Genomic DNA, 21464 nt, shown 5'->3' with positions numbered 1-21464 from the left:
AACATGTTTGAAACAAACAACAACACATATATGGAAAGCGCACGAATAGGCCTTTCCAATAAGCCTTTGTTTTGTTATTTTATGCCTCAACATCAATGCGCAATTGTCCCTTCAAGATGAGTGAAATTGTCAGAAATCCTCGGCAGTGCCTGTGCAAGGCAAGTTGAACTTGGCAGAGAATGAGTTAAGGAGTACAGTATGTGGATTAACAAAGCACATAGCCTACTATCATATCATATTGTATAGGTACATATAATGAAGGGGGGAAAATAGACAATATATTCGTCATTCGTGATTATTTTGTATGGCGATTAATCGTCTCCTGAAATGGCTAATCGCGACAACCCTAACCACAAAGTTATTTTCTTTAGGACTTCACACTGGCAAACATCAGAGACGCGCTTCCACTTGAGATCACAGTTGTCACGCAATGCTGCTCACTAGAAGCACAAAAGCTGTCACGCGCGCACGCGCACACACACACGCATGCACAGTCGCCCACACACAATACCTGCAGACAAGAAGACAGAGGACAATCTATCTCCCATCAGTCCTGAAACTGCTGATGTAGCCTGGAGGTACAGCTGTCATTGGGCTACAGTACGGTACAGTAAGAGTATAGCAGTGCACGGGAGAATGCACACTATGCATGATATGCACCGTCTGTACGGTACGCCTAAAGCTACGACCTCCACAACGCTAGCACACACACACACAGCAGGCTGAAGGAGAGAGCCAACTCATGCCCCTTTGCGCGTGCGTGTGCGTGTCTGTGAGTGTGAGTGTGAGTGCGTGTGCGTGTGCGTGTGCGTGCGTGCGTGCGTGCGTGCGTGCGTGCGAGTGAAAATGCTATTTTCGGTCAATCTAGTACAGGGGCTATTTTCAGCTGATCTTCAAGTCCCCCAGGCTTGTAGATCGGCTATGTTCGGGGCACGCCACCCCGCGGGGCGAATGAGCCTTCTGCGCGTGCGCGCCCCACACACACACACACACACACACACACCCTTCTTATGTCCACCGCTTCCCCTTCAGGGTGAAAGAGAGAGAGAGAGAGAGAGAGAGAGAGAGAGAGAGAGAGAGAGAGAGAGAGAGAGAGAGAGAGACAGAGTAAATAAACGAGGGAGAAAGAGGAGAAAAAGAGAGAGACACGGCATGATGTTAAAGGGTCAGCGGTGCCCTTGGTGACGTGTTTACCGTCCGTCGGGCGTTTGCTTGCCTCGGTAATCACAGTATAGCGAGGGAAAGGGGCAAGAGGAAGCTAGAGTTTGCTGACAGAGTTTGTCCCATCAGGGTGGGGGGGTGTGGGACTAGGGCTGTCACGATTATTACATAATCGTCTAATCGCGATTATTTGACATAATCGTCATAATCATTTCCATGTTGAAAAATGTTCATACTTTTTTTTTAAATAAAAAAATAGTGGAAATAGCAGATCTACAAGCTCACAACTTTTTTATAACCTGACTTGCGTCAGATGGTGGCAGTAGTGCGTAGGCTACCGCTCTACTTTACCATCTGAGATCTCTCGGGCAGACTCGATGTAAGGGACGGGCCATTTTTTGAAATTCTTTAGCAGGTGATTGGATATGGCCGTCTCTCTGTCACAGTCTGGGAGTGCCAACTCCAACCACTCATATTGGCCTGTCTGCATCCACGTGGTCAGACTCTATTGGCTCAGAGCCGCTCAGAGCCCGCCCGTAGCTGCCGCTGATTGGTCCGGCCCGGGGCTTTACGAGCGTTATCAACTCCCACCGAGAGATCTCAGATGGTAAAGTAGAGCGGTAGCCTACGCACTACTGCCACCATCTGACGCAAGTCAGGTTATCTTTTTTAAGTATAAAGTTGTCAAATATGTCAGTCATTTCTTTGTATAGTTAGGTTATGTGTCATATCTGCCATGTGCAACTTCAAAGCCTGAAAGCCAAACAGAAATGTAATTGTCAAGGACAAAAACACAATTAAATCGTTAATCGCAATTATTTGAGTGACAATTAATCGTCATGTAAAATGTCATAATCGTGACAGCCCGATGTGGGACCACAGAGAGCCAGATCAGAGAGAGGTATAATTCATGTCTGATGACAGCCACCGGTCGGTGACAGGCTGGCCCGCAGCAGCGTCTTTCAGAAAAGGCCTTGGGGCAGCTTGCCGCCCGCGCCGCGCTGCGCCGCGCTGCGCCGCGCTGCATCGAGGCAGCAGGCTGCTGGGCTGCCCTGTGCCTTCAGGGCAGCGCTGCCGCGTTTGTGCTGCATGAGCTGCCCTGTGCCTCGGGGGGGACGTGTTTTATTAAAGGTATTATCCAGTCAGAATGCTGCTGCTTTACGGACTATTAAGTCCAAGTTGATGAATGCGGTTCTCTGGCAGCAGCAGCAGCAGCCAGGGGTGTCGCACCAAATTCTGGGCCCTGGGTGCAAGGATTCACTGCGTTGTTTTGCGCTTTAACTATTGAAAAATAGCAGATATACAAGCTCACAGCGTGGCACCGAGTGCCGCGCTGCAAGCTTGTAGATCTGCTATTTTTGAAAAATCTTGTCTTTGAAGGCTTTTTGAAAAACCTACAGTATGTTTCTATGTCAGTGGTGCTCTCATGTTTTCATATTTAGTTCCAGGGACCCCCCAGAAGCAACATTTGAGTTACAAATGTTTGCTTCAAAAATACATACAAAGATTTGCACACCTTTAAAATCTACAAGCTCCCAGCGTGCTGTGAGCTTGTATATCTGCTAGTTTTCAATAGCTAAAGTATAAAATAATGAAGGCCCCTCCACCTCGGGCCCTGGTAACTCAGTCCCACTGTTCCCCCCCTTGTGACGCCCCTGGCAGCAGCAGCGGGGCTGAGCAGAGGAGAGTGAGAGAGGATGTGAACTCAATGACGGCCGAGTTACAGGAGCTGGAAACCAGCCGTTTTTGTATTCTCTCCTATAGGAGTGTGACTATCTGTCACAAGCGTTACATAATCGTAGGCTGATTTCAGACTCTGCGTTGGAGCTTGAGTCTGACATTGTCCCACTGACAAGAGATTTCAAAGGGGAGGGGATTTGAAATTCCCAATCACAAGAGATCTGGTGGGAGGGGTTGTGTTTGACTTGTGTGTACACAAAGACATTCCCCCCTCCCCTCTATGACAGGCATCAAACAGGTTGTTGTCTTTGATGCTAACGAGGTAATCACAACCCCCCTTTGAAGTTCAAAGGGAGCAATTAAGAGATTTGGCTGAGCTCCCCCTCCCTCCACTGTTTCTGTTGATTTTCAAAAGTTAGACCCACCCCCTCCTCCGAGGCTCCGACTCTCATTGGCTTGGTTCTGCCTAAACCATAGAAACTTTAGCATCATATGACAACACCAGACCAAGAGAACCAGTCCGCTCAGAGAGTCCAAACATAATCGCCCAATCATGATATATTGGGATAATCACAATTATGTTTTTGCATAATCGCCCTGACCATTTCCATGTTAAAACATTGTGGAAATAGATGCGATTTGAGCTATTTCCACTATAATCTTATTTTGAATTATGTAAGTCATTTGTCATATCTGCCCTGCATACCTTTTGTTTATACCTTTTCTAAATCTTTTGAAATAATATGAATGTATTTATTCTTAGGTAGGAAACAAACGGGATATTTACTCGTGACCTGTAGAAGTTGGTCCCGTTTGCAATCTAGACAAATCTGTGTAGCTCTGTGATTAACATGCATGTTTGTCCTTCCATTCAAACTCTCCATGTGCATCAGAGGATACGTGTCTATGCCCTTCCCAGCTCATGCACACACACGCACACACACACACACGCACACAAACGCACGCACAGCTACTTTCACACGGCTGACATGCCCCACATAGCGACGGCAGGTAAAAAGAGGCTAAGAAGAGAACAGAGGATGTAGAATGGATGCTCCGTGAGCTTCCCATGGAGGTGACTTTATCAACAGCTGCAACTCTGCATCATCAACATATAGGATACTGAAGGCATCCCGCCATGGGAGCCCCTGAGGGGCCTGCCACAGGGCCCAGGCCCGCCCTCCCCCAGTCAGGGTCAGTGTGAGGAACCTCAGCCAAGTGTTGGAGTGAAGAGAGAAGATACAGAGTGCATGGATGCACTGCTTCCCACATCCAAACTGGGGGAAAAAAGACAACATTTCTGTCTCTCTTTGTGTGACAGAGAGGGTCCGGCATATAGACACATAGCTGCCCTGGTGGAAACAGCAACTCTCTTTTTTAATGCCAAGGAGTACAGTGAGTTTTCAAACGTGATGTAAACACACGCAGGGTTTGAGACGCTGTAACGTGGGTTGGAAGCTTGTTCCAAATTTGGGAGCTACAGCGGAAAATCTCCCCGGGTCTTCACATTTTTGGTGGGACCAGTCAGTAGACCTCAAGACCCTTTTAGAGTCATTGAGAGGTAGAATCTCTGTATGTACAATGGTGCCCATTTAAAGATAACACAAACAATACCAGTGTCATTTTAATTTTGACTAACCCTGTATTGAGCTCAGTCAGGTTTGTCTCTAAACTATGGAACCACTGGCCTGTAAGCCTGTATAAGCACTTATGATTTAATGTGGACTATGTTTGTCTTTGTTTGTCTTTGTATTTCTATGTTATTTTGATGTGCTATGGACCAAATGTCCCTAATAAAGTTTGATTGATTAATTGATTGATTGATTGAATACAATCTTAAACTGGATCCTGTAACGAACAGGGAGGCGGTTTAGGGAGGCAAGAATCGGGGAGATTAACCTGCTTGCTGCCAAACATTAAAATCTTCAATGACTTCCATTGCCAGAATCTTTAGATTCTTACCTTTTAATGTGCACGGTGTGCACAAGTCATGCACGTGAGTGTGTGAGTGTGTGAGTGTGTGTGTGTGTGTGTGTGTGTGTGTGTGTGTGTGTGTGTGTGTGTGTGTGTGTGAGAGTGTGTGTGTGTGAGAGTGTGTGTGCGTGCGTGCGTGCGTGCGTGCGTGCGTGCGTGCGTGCGTGCGTTCGTGCGTGTGAGTTAGTGCGTGTGGATTAGCTTTAGCGCTTAGCGTCAGAGCGTGCTGAGGTTTGCACCCAGGGTGTTCAGGGGAGGAGAGGATTAGTGCTCCATTAGCCGTGTCTGATCTGTGTGTGCCGGTGCAGTCAGGCTCCGCTCTGCCTGCGGCTCATTATGTCTGACCGCTACAGACGACCAGAGACAACTGAAGGCAGGATATATGAAACATTAATACGCGCACTAATTAAGAGCTGCAATCAACGCCTAAACGCGGACTGTTTGTACATGTGTTAACTCATTTACTGCCTCACCCCGATAATCCCAAGAAAAAAGCCTATGTTCCTCTCTGCCAGGCCCGATAAACCTGAGAATTTAATATGCTTTAATCGCTGTAAAACATTTAAAAGTATAATCGTTGTTTATCGCCAAGCGGTCTCTAATCACCCGCGAAAAAAGTGCTTTACGGCTTCCGCCAGATCAGGTTTCCGTATCCGGTCGGGAGGTGGGACCAGAACGCAGCTAACGCTAACTAACACGTAAACACTGCTAGACGGAGCTCAGCGATGGAAGCGTCTTTTTTCAATGGGATTTTTGTTTGAAAGCTGTGATTGGTGTACACACGCCTAGGGATGGGTATTGTCTGCGATACTTTTAATGGTATCGATTGCATGACGTCGATACTATCGGGTATCGGTTCACGTAAAAACGAACGATACCTCGTTTCGATACTCTGGAACGCACCCCTGGCCGGTCGCATCTGTAACAGTTGGGCTACTGAGAGTTTAATGACTGCTTTAGTAGGCTACACTCGTTACTGTGGAAAATAGCTGACAATAGCCTATAATGTTTATTATTACCAGTAAGACTCCCTAATCGGGAGATAAGCGACCGTTGGTCGCTTATCTCCACAAATAGGCCAAAAGTTTGTTTTAGCAATTATTACACTCTATGTGAACATTTACATCAACAAATCCCAAGTACTATGCAGAACGACCCATTTCAAGTTTTTAATGTACAACAATATTTAGAAAATAGATCTACAAGCTCACAATGCTACGCATTGTCCTCGTCCCTTATATTCCCATAGGTTATATGGAGATCTCAGTGTTTGTCAGTCCTTGTTCATGTATGCCCATATATGGACATCTCTATATCTACTGTAACAGTCCTTGTCCCTTTTATGCCCATATATGGATATTCCTGATGTCATCAGTATATGAACATATATGGGCTTTCTGATATGCCCATATATGGAGATCTCTTAACTGTAAGCCCTTGTCCCTTTTATGCCCATATATGGATATCCCTGATGTCATCCGTATATGCCCATATATGGGCTTTCTAATATGCCCATATATGGAGATCTCTGTATCTCCATACATGGGTATAAAAGGATACTTCAGGTCTGACATCAGGTTTGTTTATATTGGGTTGCTAGGTTTGACATCACAAACTCCATGGGCCATCTGACCTAGAAATCTATATTTGGGCATAGATGACTCATCGTGACCTCATCATGATTTCAATCGCTATAAAAGGACTCTCAGTGACATACACTCTCCACAGATAAAGCAGTCAACCAGCCTACCAGTCAACCCATTCTTTGATTACTTTGTACAACTAGATTAACTTTTCAATGGCATCCCCACTGGAATTGACCGAAATGTACGACAGACAATGCCGGTCTTATATAGGGGTCATTTGTGTACGGTGTGATGTCATACTGATGTCAGCAGTGTGATGTCATACTGATGCGGAGATATGAGCAGGGCAAAGGTGTGACGTGTGATGTGTGACGTGTGACTCAGGGACGGACGGCCGGTGGAGGTTTTGATACTAAACTGCGACCTTACGGTCGCAATGATGATTATCCAACGTCTATACTCTCCGCTCCGCCACACTGTGTGACCATCATCATCAGCGGTAGAGCAGTTAAACTTAAATAAAAAGTATCGAAAAAGGTATCGTATCGATTCAAAGGTGAACGATACCCATCCCGTGACACGCCTGGTGCATGATCCGTGCACAGATCGTGCATGATGTGCACGCACGCGCCCACGTTAAAAGGTAATGACAACGTGGCAGTCAACCCTGAAAGTCGATGTTTTTTTTAATAGCGGCACATGATTGAGAGAAGGGCACCGTGGAAAGTAAACAGTGGACACATTTGGAGATAAGTGACATCACTGATACCGCCGCCTGAACTGATCTTGCGTCTCCGCCATGGCAACAGCCGCATGCTGAAACAGTGCCCAAATCTGGAGATGGCTGACATCACTGATACGTCTGGGTTCTCCAACATTACTTCTGAGACTCCTACATTCAATCCCTCATATACTGTGCACACTATGGTATTCACCAACTATTCGAATATCAAAGTCACTATTCGACGTTCTTCACCGAAGTCGAATATTCGCTTTTTCTTTTTTTTCTCTTTAAAAAAGATATAGTTTATAAAGCTTGGCTAGAATGAGTTGTCAAAACTTTTTAAGCTGTGACCCACAAAATAAACATATTTGAACTGGGGACCCCCACCCTGACAAGCACTTGGAATTGTAGGTATTACATTTAATGTGAATCGGTTCCGCAGATAAATATTGTGAAAATAGCAGATCTACATGCTCACAACGCCTCACAACGCGAGGTGTTGTGAGCATGTCAATCGGCTATTTTCACATTGTTCGCCTCTTGCTTTCTTAATATTTGACAGTTTGGCCAGTCCTGTCGAATATTCGACTATTCGAATACTTTGAGGTCGAATAATTAGAATACTTAAAATCCCTATTCGTGAATGCCCTAGTGCACACCCCATAATCCAAACTCTGCACATAATTCAGAGCACACATTATGTTCAAACGGGCAAGGACTAGTGTTGGTAGACTTCGGATCATAAACAGGGGGTGAGTCGGGGGGAAATTCGATTCGATTCAAATGGGCTTCACTGGCATGACAAAACATGTGTTTTGATGACCCTGTGGGGACTTAAACGTTGGCTCTATCTGGGAACACAAACAACACCAACAACGAGAACAGAACGATTACAACTAGAAGTGGAAGCTGGCAGCGGCTCTATTGAGCTGCTGTTTAAGTGGATAGTTTGACTTGGATAAAAAAGCCTGGTTTGTTTGTTTGTGCTTTCTGTCTGGCTGTTTGCAGATAAGAGGGTTGTTGTTGAACCGCACCGCTCTGTGAGGGAGCAGAGTGGAAGGGATGGACTACCATGATGAGACAGGAGCAGCGTGTGTGTGTGTGTGTGTGTGTGTGTGTGTGTGTGTGTGTGTGTGTGTGTGTGTGTGTGTGTGTGCCTGCGCGCGTGTGTCCATACACAAAGTGTCTTATCCCGTTACAACTGGGCCAGCATCCGTGTTTCACTTTTAGATTTGATCTAAAAAAAACAACAACATTATTTTAAACTTTCTTCTATTCAAACTTACTACTACTTTACACAAAAAACAAGCCCAAAGTCACGTATAATACCGTAAGCAAACGTGGCAATACTGGGTTTAAACGAGCAGCTTGTCACATGCAGAAACGAAGATGGTACCGATGAACGCCGCTCACTCCAAAAAAAAAATGATGCGTTTAAGCTTTAATTAATGTTTTCAGCTTGAAGCCCCCGCGTGCCTGCGCGTCAGTGTTGTTTTTGACAGCAAATTTTGATTCATTGGCATAACTAAATTGGGGAGAAAAAGGGGGTACAAAATAATTTCTCCATTCTGGACGGGTACACATTAAAGTGTATTAACCTTGCCTGGCGTTGCCAGCCTCTATCACACACTTCCTTACAACACCACTACCACTAGGGGGTGTTGTTGTGTTCGGTCTGGTTTTAACCAGGGAAGTATCAACCCCTCAGGCCAGGAACACATTTTAGAGTATTACAGTATGTACAGTATGTAGTACAGTCATTTTGGAAAAATGTATTTTTTTCAGATTTTTTTTTTCCTATGAAAAGCCAAAGGTGTAAGCTATCAAATAGTTTTGGAATCTTGTGTCTAACTGCTACAGAGGCTGAGTAATACGTTTTCCAGAAAAAGAACAGTGGTTCATTTTCAAGTCGGACTTAGGCCTAAATGGGTTAAAATGAAAGAAAAAAAGGAGCTGGCAGCTTAAAACAAAACAAAACAAATCAAACACAGTCAGCCACTCAAATACTGCAACCTGGCCCACATTGTCCTGTCCCGGCAGAGTGGATCGATAAACCCCTAACGGCTCTAAATGTAATTTGAAAAGTGATCAAATCCAGTGGAGCTGATGTTAAACCAGGCTGGAGGCGAAGGCTAAGTGCTTCAGGGAGGAGATCCTTAAGCCTTTTAGACCTAGAATTATTGAATGCTTTAACTATTGAAAAATAGCAGATATACAAGCTCGCAGCGTGGCACTTTGTAGATCTGCTATTTTTGAAAAATCATGTTTTCGCAAGTCTTTGAATATATCTTTTTTAAAGCGAACATTTGCAACTCAAATATGTGCTTCTGGGGGGTCCCTGATACATATAATTTTGGGGGTCCTTCACATGAAAACGTTTGAGCACCGCCGACATAGAAACATATATTTTTCAAAAAAACCTTAGAAGGATTCAGAAGACACTTATAGAATCGGATCAAAATATTCAAAGAATTTCCACACATTTTGAAGATTTATCAAAAATAGAAGATCTACAAGCTCGCACTGTGAGCTTGTATATCTGCTATTTTTTAATAGCTAAAGCATAAAATGATACACAAATGAATGCGTACCCTGCCTAAATGGGTTAATAATAACCCAACACAAAAGAGCTGCCTCCTCCACTTCCAACGGGCCGGGGGGGTCGGAGTCGTGCCTCTCAAATCGATGGGGTCTATTTTCTGATTAGATTAGACCACGCTGTTGCCAGCGTCCAGTGGAATCTATACAATTGTTGTTTTTTTATCTCGCTAAGCGGTAATGTCTGAATGCGTATTGCGTAGCTACGCGTGGCACCGGTGCATCCAAACTGGAGTGTTCCCGCGGGACATGTAACACCGTCCGTGTCGCCACTACAAGCTGCAGCCTACAGTATGTCGTCACGATCGCGCTAATGAAACACTAAACAGGATTATTATTTCATGTCAACGTTCAAGCACAACTAAACAAAGATGTAACCCAATCGTAAAGTAATGCGTCACTCTGCAAGTTTATCTCCAGTTTTCCACCTGTCCAAAGTCATTTCTGATACAGACATAACCTTTTTTAATCACCCCTATGATATACTGTAACGCCATTTAGGTCAACATTATGTAGTGATATAACCAGTAAGACGCCGTAAGGGCGAGAAACAACAGAGACTGACACAATATGTCCATATATGGGCATTCACAGATATGGGCTTAATATTGATGACACCAAGGATCTCCTTATATGGGCGTAAAAGGGACAAGGACAGAATTCATTTGCAATTGTGACTCACGTTGCGACAATGATATAAATAGCAGCCAGACTAGTCGTCGACTGCCTGTCAACTTCTGCCATCGACAACATCAAAGAGAACTGAAAACAAGCTGACTAAAGGCCTGTCCATACTTTGACCGAAACCGCCGTTTTCGGTCAAAAGGTCCTTTTCTACCATAAAATGATATCCCTCGGGACCGAACGAGAGTTCGGAAATTTGCACGTCGGAAAACACAACTCACCGAACATTTCGGTCGAAGTATGGAGAGGCCTTAAGTGCCAGACTGACTTGTGGGCAGCGGAGTACAAAGTACACACTCAAGTAAATACTCAAAAATGTAAAAGTGCATTTTCTTTTGTATTGTCAATGCATTGCTAATAATAATAATTTAAACTTTAAACAACAAAACAAAAATAACGATATACTATATCACTGGTTCTCCAAATTTTCAGGCTGCGACCGCCAAAATAATCATATTTCAACTGGGCCCAACTGTATACACTTATACTGTATGTTGTTTTGTTTACTGTTTGCTAAAGTGAGAAAACAATGTTAACCCATAGGCTAAACATCTGGGGGCCCCCCTGGGGGTCTCAGACCTCAGGTTGAGAACCACTGTACTATATCACTATATTTGACGTACAATATTTCTATTTGAAAAGTAGCGGCTGGGGTTGAACGGTGGAGAAGGCATGAGCTGGCAAAAAGCGAGAACAAAGCAAAGTCCAGTAAAAGTACTTAGTTACTGTCCGACACTGCTTACCCCCCCCCCCCCCCCCCCTCCTCCCACACACACACACACACACACACACACACACACACACACACACACACACACACACACACACACACACACACACACACACACACACACACACACACACACACACACACACACACACACACACGCTTCTTGTAGACTTTTAGCTGAAGTGACAGTCAGCATGTCCCGCCTCGGTCGGCCTGGAACCCCAACCACTCTCTCCCCGCGTCGTCACAGCGCATGTCTAATTCATCTGGCTCTTATGCCACATTAACCCTGTTCATTTGGTTTGATGCGTCGTGTTAAGTCTGACTTGAGTCTTGACTTAAAGACTGTTAAGTCGGTTGTAAATATTGGTAGTTGAGGGTTTATTTTTTTATTTTTTGGGGGTCTGGTTTCTAAAGTGTAGTTGCTTATTTTGGGGGCTATTGCTTCCTAATTCCTAGTTTAAACCAGTGGTTCTCAACAGGGACGTGCAAAGGATGTTTGAGGGGCTGGGGCTGAAATGTCCTAAAAGGGCTCTTTTGGCAAATAATGCGAAAATAGCAGATCTACAAGCTCTCAACGCGTCGCAGTGTGATGCGTTGAGAGTTTGTAGATCTGCTATTTTCGGTGTGCGGCCTACAACGTGGATTTGACGGAGGACACACTCTTCTTTCAACATAAAATGTTGCATTCGAGTTCAGGAGAGTTGGGAAAAAGACAGGTCTCCTGAATGTTGTAGGACATGGAAAGAGGGGCATTTGCATTTCTTTCTCCATAGTAAAAGCATGCATTCATTGTCTGGAGAGGGCGCTCAAGAGTTACAGGCCAAAACGTAAAGTGGGGTGTTATGGCGCCACCATGCGGCCAAATGACACAATTATTTTTTATTTAATCCTTGAAATCATTATGAACCTCCTCTCCAAGTCTTGAAACTCTAGCCCCTATGGTTTGCGAGAGACAAATAATTGAATGTGAGTTTTTGCAATTCCCATTATAAGTCAATGGGGAAAATTAATTCACTAATAAATTAATATCAATTAAACTATAGAACCTTTCTCTTAGAAAAGTAATAGCCCACGATTCCCGAGTAAGCCGGTCGATTTGACATATGGCGCGAGTGTGTGGTGGCAAAACTGTGGGACTAGTGGCGTGCCGAAGTTTAGGAAGTTCAGGCTACATACTGTACAGACACACAGACAGACACACACACAGACACACACACACACACACAGACCCACACAGCCACGTATAGGGAGCCTGTGCTTCACACAGCTCCAAAAACTGCTGACGTGGTTAAAGTGTTGGCATTGCAAGCGCGGCGAGGAAACAGCCATTAAAGGAGACATGGGTGATCGCCATGGGAACACTTGTTGTGGCGGATGGTTTTGTCACTTTGAATGAAAGGAGCCTTAACTCTGTTTGTTACTGTTGTTTTCACACGCACGCACGCGCACGCACGCACACACGCACACACACACGCACGCACGCACGCAAGCACGCACATACACGCGCGCGCACACACACACACAAACTATCAGGTTTATTGCACACAGCGGCAGACTAATGGCTAAGCTAATGACTCAAGAGCAGTGGTTGGAAGTAGTAATGTTTTCTTTTGTTTACTGGCGAGTAGAAGTATCAAACCACATAAGATTTCACATCTATACTACAAACTCACGATGTAATCTGCAAAGTTTAATTTACTAAAGCGGTAATATCTGCCTCTGACTCGATTGTAGTATTGGATGGAAGCATGAGTAGGGGTGTCACACCAAATGCTGGGCCCTGGGTACAAGGATTCACTGCGGGCCCTCCGTGAATGTTCTTCATAGGGGGAGGTGGGGGTTTAACCCATTTAGACTGGGTAGTGGGAACGCGTTATTATTTTGTGCTTTAACTATTGAAAAATAGCAGATATACAAGCTGCGAGCTTGTAGATCTGCTATTTCAGAAAGATCGTGAAAAAGTCTTATTTAAAAAAAAACTATGTTTCTATGTCAGTGGTGCTCAAATTTTGTCATGTGAAGGACCCCCAAAATGATATGTATTTGGCCACGGACCCCCATCTCAACATATTTAGTTCCTGGGACCCCCCAGAAGCAAAGTTTGATGTTCGCTTAAAAAATACATATTATATTCAAAGATTTGCACACATTTCCACGACTTTTCAAAAATAGCAGATCTACAAGCAAGATATACAATCATGCGAGCTTGTATATCTGCTATTTTTCAATAGCTAAAGTATAACATAATTAAGGCTCCTCCACCTTGGGCCCTAGTAACTCAGTCCCACTGTTCCCCCCCTTGTGACGCCCCTGAGTCTAAGGCACTGAGAAATGGGAACAACTCAAGTTAAGAAACCGACTCAAAAGTAAGTAAATGTACTCAAGTTACTTTACTTCCCGCCAGCTGCACACACAAGCAATCAGGTTTATTAGCCTGGCGGCAGGCTAATGGCTAAGCTAATGACTCTGGAGAGCCGCGCCATCCAGGCCTAATGAGATTCATCCTAATAAATGCTAGCAGTGTTGGCCCGGTAGAGGCCGAGTCGCACCTCCAACGGACTCATATCGGAAATCAATCTGCCTCCGTCGCCTGTCGTAAAAAAATAAATAAAAAAAACACACGGAGACAGAGCTGGGAGAAGCACTTTGATTCTTTTTTTTTTTTCTTTTACTAGGCCTGAACGCAAATCCGAGTCACTTTAGATTTGAACCACTTTAACCATTATGTTATGCTTTAACTATTAAAACTGACAGAACATGGGTTAGGTATAAGGGCTTGGAGCAAAAAGGGCGTTAAGTGAAATTCTCAAATATTTTACAGGACAGCTTTCCATTGATTGTAATAATTATTTAATTGAAAGCTATATGTTTAAGCAATCTATACTTTAATACAGATTAGGCTTCAATGAATATATTTTAAAATACTTTTTTTAATGTTTTTAATTACCGTAAAATATTACAATCAATGGAAAGCTGTCCTGTAAAATAATTGAGAATGTCACTTACGCCCTTTTTGCGCCAAGCCCTCAATATGTGGTATGCAACTGGACTGCTAGGCCAGCTTGACCTGAAACACATTGAAGACCCCTAGCCTGGTTTGTGTCTCAGAGGAGGGCTGCTCATGCGCACATAATCGCGCCTTTTATTTAATTTTAGGCAGAGAATTATTGAATGCTTTAACCAGTGAAAAATAGCAGCTACACAAGCTCACAGCGCGGCACCGAGTGCCGCGCTGCGAGCTTGTAGATCTGCTATTTTTGAAAAAGTCGTGAAAATGTGTGCAAATCTTAGAACTAGATATTTTGAGATGGGGGTCCGTGGCCAAATACATATCATTTTGGGTGTCCTTCACATGAAAAAGTTTGAAAACCACTGACTTAGTAGTCTCTCAAGAACAGACTAACTGAGCTCCAGTTAAGTGAAAAGGACCTTTTCTTTGACGATGGCTGGCCAGATTGCTGTCATAGAAACATAGGTTTTTTCAAAAAATCTTAGAAGGATTCAAAAGACACTTATAGAATCGGGTCAAAATTCAAATTTTCACGATTTTTCAAAAATAGCAGATCTACAAGCTCGCAGCGCGGCACTCGGTGCCACGCTGTGAGCTTGTATATCTGCTATTTTATAGTTAAAGCATAAAATAATGATACACAATGATGTGTACCCGTTCTAAATGGGTTAAATCTTGCTTGAATCGACCAAACCTGCCGACGTGACGTGGGAGACCCGGCATTTGGCATCGAACCCGGGCTGCACAATGTCCAGGTCTGGTATACACATCTCTAATGTGACAATTTAAGGACTTTGTTATACCTCTAAAATGACACATTAAACATTGGCCAAATTGTCTAACATTAGAGGCAGAAATTGTGAAAATAGCCGATCTACATGCTCACAACGCCTCGTATCGCGAGGCATTGTGAGCATGTAGATCTGCTATTTACACAAATAGAACCGTGTTATACAAAATGTAATGCCTCAACTCCTAGTGCTCGTCAGGGTGGGGGGGGTCCCCAGCTCAAATATGATTATTTTGGGGGTTGCGGCCTGAAAAGTTTGAGAAGCACTGCCCTAGGGGTCCTGGACCCCCTGATGAAGGGGTCTGGGGGTTGTGGAGAGCGCTCTGAGCGTTCAGAATGTCGAGTGGAAAGTTAGGCCTCCTTCAACGGCAGGGGTGTCGCACCACATTCTGGGCCCTGGGTACAAGCATTCACTGCGGGCCCAAGCACAACTGTTTTGTGCTTTAACTATTGAAAAATAGCAGATCTACAAGCTCGCAGCACGGCAGCGAGTGCCGCGCTGCGAGCTTGTAGATCTGCTATTTTTGAAAAGGCTTGAACATTTGTGCAAGTCTTTGGATATTTCAAATCCTTCTAAGGTTTTTTGAAAAACCTATGTTTCTATGTCAGTGGTGCTCAAACCTTTCCATGTGAAGGACCCCTAAAATTATATGTATTTGGCCACAGACCCCCCATCTCAAAATATTTAGTTCCAGGGACCCCCCAGAAGCAAGATTTGAGTTACAAATGTTTGCTTAAAAAATACATACAGTATATTCAAAGACGCATTTTCACAACTTTTATAAAAATAGTAAGCTTGCAGCGCTGTGAGCTTGTATATCTGCTATTTTTCAATAGCTAAAGTCTAACATAATCAAGGCCCCTCCACCTTCCTAGTAACTCAGTCCCACTTTTGCCCCCCCCCCCCCCCCCCCCTGTGACACCCCTGTTCAACGGCTGCACCTTTTATGGTGGAAGTGCTATTTCATTATGATTATTATTTTATGAGATGGCAGGAGATCAATAGTGATATTGAGGCGAGACGGGGGAATGGAGACGGTAGACATGCACACGCAAACACACAGGCACGCGCGCATAAACACAAACACACAGGCGTGCACGCATAAACACAAACACACAGGCGTGCACGCATAAACACAAACACACGCGCGCGCGCACACACACAGTGACAGAAGCATGAAAGCCTTTAGCGCGAGCATGTTCAATATCAATAGTGCACACGTGATATCGGCTTCAAATACGACCCGTGGCGCTTTTCTGCGGGCCCTTCAACATTTCTCTGTCCATCTACAAGCACGCACACACTTTTTAATCATTAATTTAAGCACACAAATATTTACAAGGTGCTGTAAAAAAGAAGGAAAAGTACAGTCAACAAATCCTGGACATAGGCCTATACCAAACACCCCTCAGGGGTATAATTAACATCCATATTTGGCAGCTACTAATGGCAGAAGAGATTGCAAAGGATTTTGCAAGCCGTTTAGATGCTTTCTTCTTGGCTTTCCCAAGTTGTTGGAAGCCTCTTACTACCAACCTATGTACAGTACGTGTTCCTAGGCTGCCCTAAGATGAATACAAGTAGATTGCACATGTAACCTCTGTGTTGGTATGAAGGAGTGGCTGGTGTTTAATGACTTTAAGCCATAAAAGCAGCAGGGACGTGCTGGGCCCCTCATTCAGCCCGGGAAAAAGAGTTGGAGAGGCCCTCATTGCGCGCTATAGAGAGAGATCTCTCTCTATAGCGCTGCTGCTGCTACTCAAAGATTTGCCATTTCAGATCATGACAAGTGACAAAGCCAGTGGGCCAATTTCATGAGTTATATTTTGTCGTTGTCGGGTGGAAACCTTGCATGTCCAAAACCGTTTGTTTTGTATTTATCATTTTAAAAATGATTTAAAGTAGTGAAAACAGCCGATCTACAAGCACACAACGCCTCGCACCGCTTGTAGATCTTCTGTTTTCACTACTTTTGTGCAACAGCCTTGTATGATGAAGCAGGGCTTTGCTTTGCGAAAAGATGTATAAATTTGAAACTTGGAGATACGAGGTTTCTGCCCGACAGTGGCGATTTACTTTGTTGGCCGCCCAGCCCCCAAAATGGAACGAAGGCCGACATTTTATTTTGTATTTTTCCCTAATGGCCGGCCTGGACCGGCCCGGGAATGAACCGGCCGTTTGGGAGTTGTCCCGCTTTTCCCAAAGGCCAGCACGTCCCTGAAAGCAGGCCACTTCAAGAATGGCAAACTGATTTGGAGCAGCAACTGTAGCATCTGGTCCACACACACACACACACACACGCACGCACGCACGCACAATCTACCAGTAGATCACAAAGGCTGTTCAGGTCACAGACATATAAAGGTAGACGCCTCCTCCGGCTCTGGGGGCGTTGGTAAAAGAGGACTGGCAAAGCTTCCTGAATTCTGAAGGACGCTTCCTTGGGCGTCACAGAATGAGCCGCTCGGTAGGCCAATCAGATGCAGGACTCCCTCTTTCCCACTGCAGGGGGCAGCAGAGTGCCTTCCACAATTCCGCACTTCCGCCAGTCCTGTTTTACCAGTCGCGCCAATGAAATGCAGCGGCGGAGGAGGTATCTAGCTTTTTTATATCTGTGATTCAGGTAGACCACATGACATGCCTCTAAAGAACAAATTAAGCTGACTTAATTGATTGACATCAAGAAGGCTCTGACAGCTTCTGAAGTAGGCAATGCCATGCTGTGTTTTGAGTCAGTAGCGTTACAAAAGACCCTGAAAACCTACCACTTCCATGCATTTCCCATTTCCCATCCCAAGCGTGTTTGTCTTATACTGTATGTAACGCCAGTGCAGCTATTCCAAAGCCCCCTCAGGTAAAACAGTTAAATAGCATGGGTTGATCATGTTGAGCTGGTCATTTTAAAAGTAGCTCTAAAGTCAAGAGCTTGTGGCCACCCCTGAAATAATAGTTTGGTTTCTACTCTCATCTTCAAACCCTTCCCCACACAATCACGGTCGCTGGGATTCAAAGTGGTTTAACACTCGGGTGACTGAAAAAAAAATCACTTCCACTCTGAATGCATTTATCAGTCAAATTGACAGGTAAATTCTCTCCCTTTTGGCCCAGGAGAGCAACACCTCCTCCCCTGCTGCCAGCGGGGGTTCTATTGTCTTCCAAATGTGAATTAGCATTTCAATTGACCTCTCAAACGGGGAGCGCAAAAGGTGTGAAATTCTCTCCTTGCTTCTGTGAGGGGGAGGAATGGGTGAGACCTGTCTTTATGACCGATAACTAACAGTCAGAGTGGTATAATGGTATATTATTTCATACTTAGGGAACGTTTCAGAATGGGAAAAAAAGAGAACATATGTCTTGAGTATTTAGGAAAAGTCATGGAGGGGGAAGTTTCTGAGACCTTCACGGGGAGAGTTATTGCACTAAAAATTGGTCAAAATGACCCGTTAGTCACCCGCGTGTTAAACGGGAAAGACAAGCGCCACACCCCTCACCTCCACGTCGGACACCTTCATGCGCGTGCCCTCCTTGCCCACGAAGATGTCGTCCACGTCCACCAGCAGGTGGCGCTCCAGCGACAGGCACAGCCGCTTGGCCGTCAGGTAGGCGATGGCGTCCACGAACACCAGCTTGTGGAGCCAGTAGTTGAGGTTGTTGCCGAACAGCACGCGCTGGATGCCGTCGTGGAGGCCCAGGTCCTGCACCACGGTGGCGTGCAGCATGGGCGCCCTCTGCTGGCCGGCCCCGCCGGCGGCAGTGCCGGTGGCCAGCAGCACGGGCTCGTAGGTGGAGTGGTTGGACTGGAAGACGGTCCAGTCATCGCCGGGCAGCGGGCCTTGCTCCACCTGCAGCATAATGGAAGGACGGCAGTTAGAGCTGTCAATCCCGAACTAGTTCGGCTTTATTTGGACCTTATCAGGGTGCCGATCCCGAACTAGTTCGGCTTTAAAAAAAAAGAAAAAAAAAATTATATAAAAAAAAAAAAAATCATCTGTTTACACGGCCCGCGAGAGTGTCGCGCCGCCGATATTTACCATCCACTCCAATGCAATCCAGGATCTTTAGAGCTCATTTTCTCTGTTCCATGCATATCCATGAGGTGTGCAAGGTTTAACCCATTTAGACCGGGAACGCAAAATGCGTTTTTACCTTTCAGGTCGGGAACGCAGAATGCTGTTTTACCTTTCAGACCGGGAACGCAAAATGCGTTTCCTGCGTTTCCTGTAGTTTTTACCCTTTTCTGGTCTCGTGGCCAATGAAATGCATCAGGAGGCGATGACGTATGCTTGCCTGACGCGTTCGCAAAGCATTCTGGGTTTTTTTTTTCTGTTTGGGAGGGGGCTGCACTGGGAGAATCCCAGTGAAGCTTCTCATAGCGGCGAAATGGAAGACGCGTTAAGCGAAGGCAAACCGGACTCGCTGGAATTGGCATTGTTATTGTTACGTGATATGTTTGAAAACGACGACGATGATGAAGAAGTGTTTCATGGATTTCATGAGGACTGGATTACTTTTCACGGACGCACTTTGACACGGCTAGTTTCAGAGACCAACACGTTAGCCGAACAGCTAGTCAACCCCAAACTCCAGAACAACAGATTTGCAGCTATCTGGAGGTAATAACACTTATAAAATGATTATGATGATATGGTTCATTCATTCACATACACAGGCGCACACACACACACGCACGCACATATAATAATAATGACAAATGTCGCTCGCCAGATTTACCGTTATATGGAGCTAACAACTAGAATTGAAATATTCAATAGAAAGTTTTGGTGCTTGTTGTTTCTTGTCAAAGTGGTGGCCTATGGTGTAAGGACTATGGTGTAAGGTCTCAAATATTTGCTAATTATGTTTCTATGAGCTAGGCTGAGAAATGTATTTTTTATTAGACGTTTTATAAGATTTATTAAAATTTTTGAGTTTGCAGATTTCTTTTTAAAAAATGATAAAGGTCTGGACCATGACAAATACTTTCCCATGAAAGCCAAAGGTGTAAGCTATCAAACAGTTTTGAAATTTTGTTTCTAGCTGCAACAGAGGCTGAGAAATAAATGTTTTAGTAGACGTTGACACCTCTGTGAAGTTTTCCATAAAATCTCAGGTTTTAGGGGTATTTTTCCAATCGGCCATAGGTTTTTAAGGCTTTTTTCCAGGCGGACTTAGGTCTAAATGGGTTAATCATGGCTAAATCGCCGAAAATAGGGCTTCTAAAATGCTTGGTAGCCAATAGCTCTCTCTCTCTCTCTCTCTCTCTCTCTCGTCTGTTCCTGTCCATGCACAAAGGAAAGTGTTCAGGCGCGTCATGGCTGCGCACGGCTTGTGCATAATTATACAGCGCTTGTCTATGGTGGATTCTATGGCCATTGGGCGCCCTCTAGTGGTGAAAAGGTGGCATTGAAAGGGTTAAAGGGATATTTTACTTTCAAAAAAACTTTTGGTCATTTTATCGTCTACTCAGGCTTTTATGAACACCCTGTACAGATTTTAATTTGCTTCATTCAATATTTAGATATTTGATGTAAATGTTATCAGTCCTCCTCCACCAGGGCTTCTCCCCATACACACCCGTTGTAACTTCAAACTTCATTTTCACCATGATAGAATAATTAAAAACACCCTTTATTATTTCTGTTGACTCATAATACCCTCCTTATACCTGAGCAGGCCGTGTTTTTTCAATTACCTTTTCATTTTTTTTTTTTTTTTTTATTGTATTACATTTTTTCCATTTTCCAAAGAATTATTAAAAATAAATGAAAACAGTTATTGAAAAAACATTATATGTGAACAATACAGGGTAAAGTTTTGTCCTTGGCGTCTAGGGAGTGCGCATACATAGTTTTACACTGCTTGGTGGAGGTAAAAACACAAATCGGCCTGTTAGTCACCATGAGGCTAATTGAAAGATTTGAAGTGGCATTTCTTCCTCAGCCTAGTGGGAAAGTGTGAGACTTTTTGTTCAAAACATACAGTATCACTCGATGGGCACGAACTGTAGTAAGTTGTCAATGGCAGTGGTTCTCAACCTGTGGGGTAACTTAACGTGCAACATTGTTTTCTCTGCCAACAGTAAACAAACCGACATACAATTTGTTTTTAATTTGTGACAATTTAAGGACTTTTTAATACCTCTAATTGGCCAAATTGTCAAATATTAGAGGCAGAAATTCTCACAATAGAACAGTGTTAGGCCTCAACTCTTAGGGTGCTCGTAGGGTGGGGGGGTCCCCAGTTAACATATGATTATTTTGGGGGCCTGAAAAGGTTGAGAACCACTGGTCTATGGCAACCACTCTAATAATGGTCCAGTCTACCATGCGTACCTGGTTGGGCCTGGTGATGTAGAGCAGCGGGGCGTTGGGGTTGATGCGGTAGTCCCGGAGGCCCAGGTGCGAGTGCAGGAACAGCGGGAAGCCCTTGAGCTGCGCGCTGAGCAGCGAGTTCTCGTTGGCCTTGAAGAAGCCGATGACGCCCACGCCGTACTCGGCGCAGTACTTGTCCAGCAGCTCGCGGT

The 21464-nt window shown here is 44.6% G+C and overlaps 1 protein-coding gene across 1 annotated transcript in view; it reads right to left on the bottom strand.

Annotated features, from left to right (window-relative positions):
• The window catches only part of ndst2a (N-deacetylase/N-sulfotransferase (heparan glucosaminyl) 2a), a 62321-nt gene that overhangs the window by 39876 nt on the left and 981 nt on the right, over positions 1–21464 (bottom strand). The window contains exons 1-2 of the mRNA XM_080739929.1: positions 21274–21464; positions 18433–18783 (exon numbers count right to left, since the gene is read on the bottom strand). The exon at positions 21274–21464 is cut by the window's right edge and continues 981 nt beyond it. Coding sequence (XP_080596055.1) covers positions 18433–18783; positions 21274–21464 — 542 coding nt within the window. The remainder of the gene's footprint in view (positions 1–18432; positions 18784–21273) is intronic.

Source organism: Nannobrachium achirus (assembly GCF_963921795.1).
Source record: "Nannobrachium achirus genome assembly, chromosome: 13".
Taxonomy (NCBI): domain Eukaryota; kingdom Metazoa; phylum Chordata; class Actinopteri; order Myctophiformes; family Myctophidae; genus Nannobrachium; species Nannobrachium achirus.
This window is presented reverse-complemented; position numbering and strand designations above follow the sequence as displayed.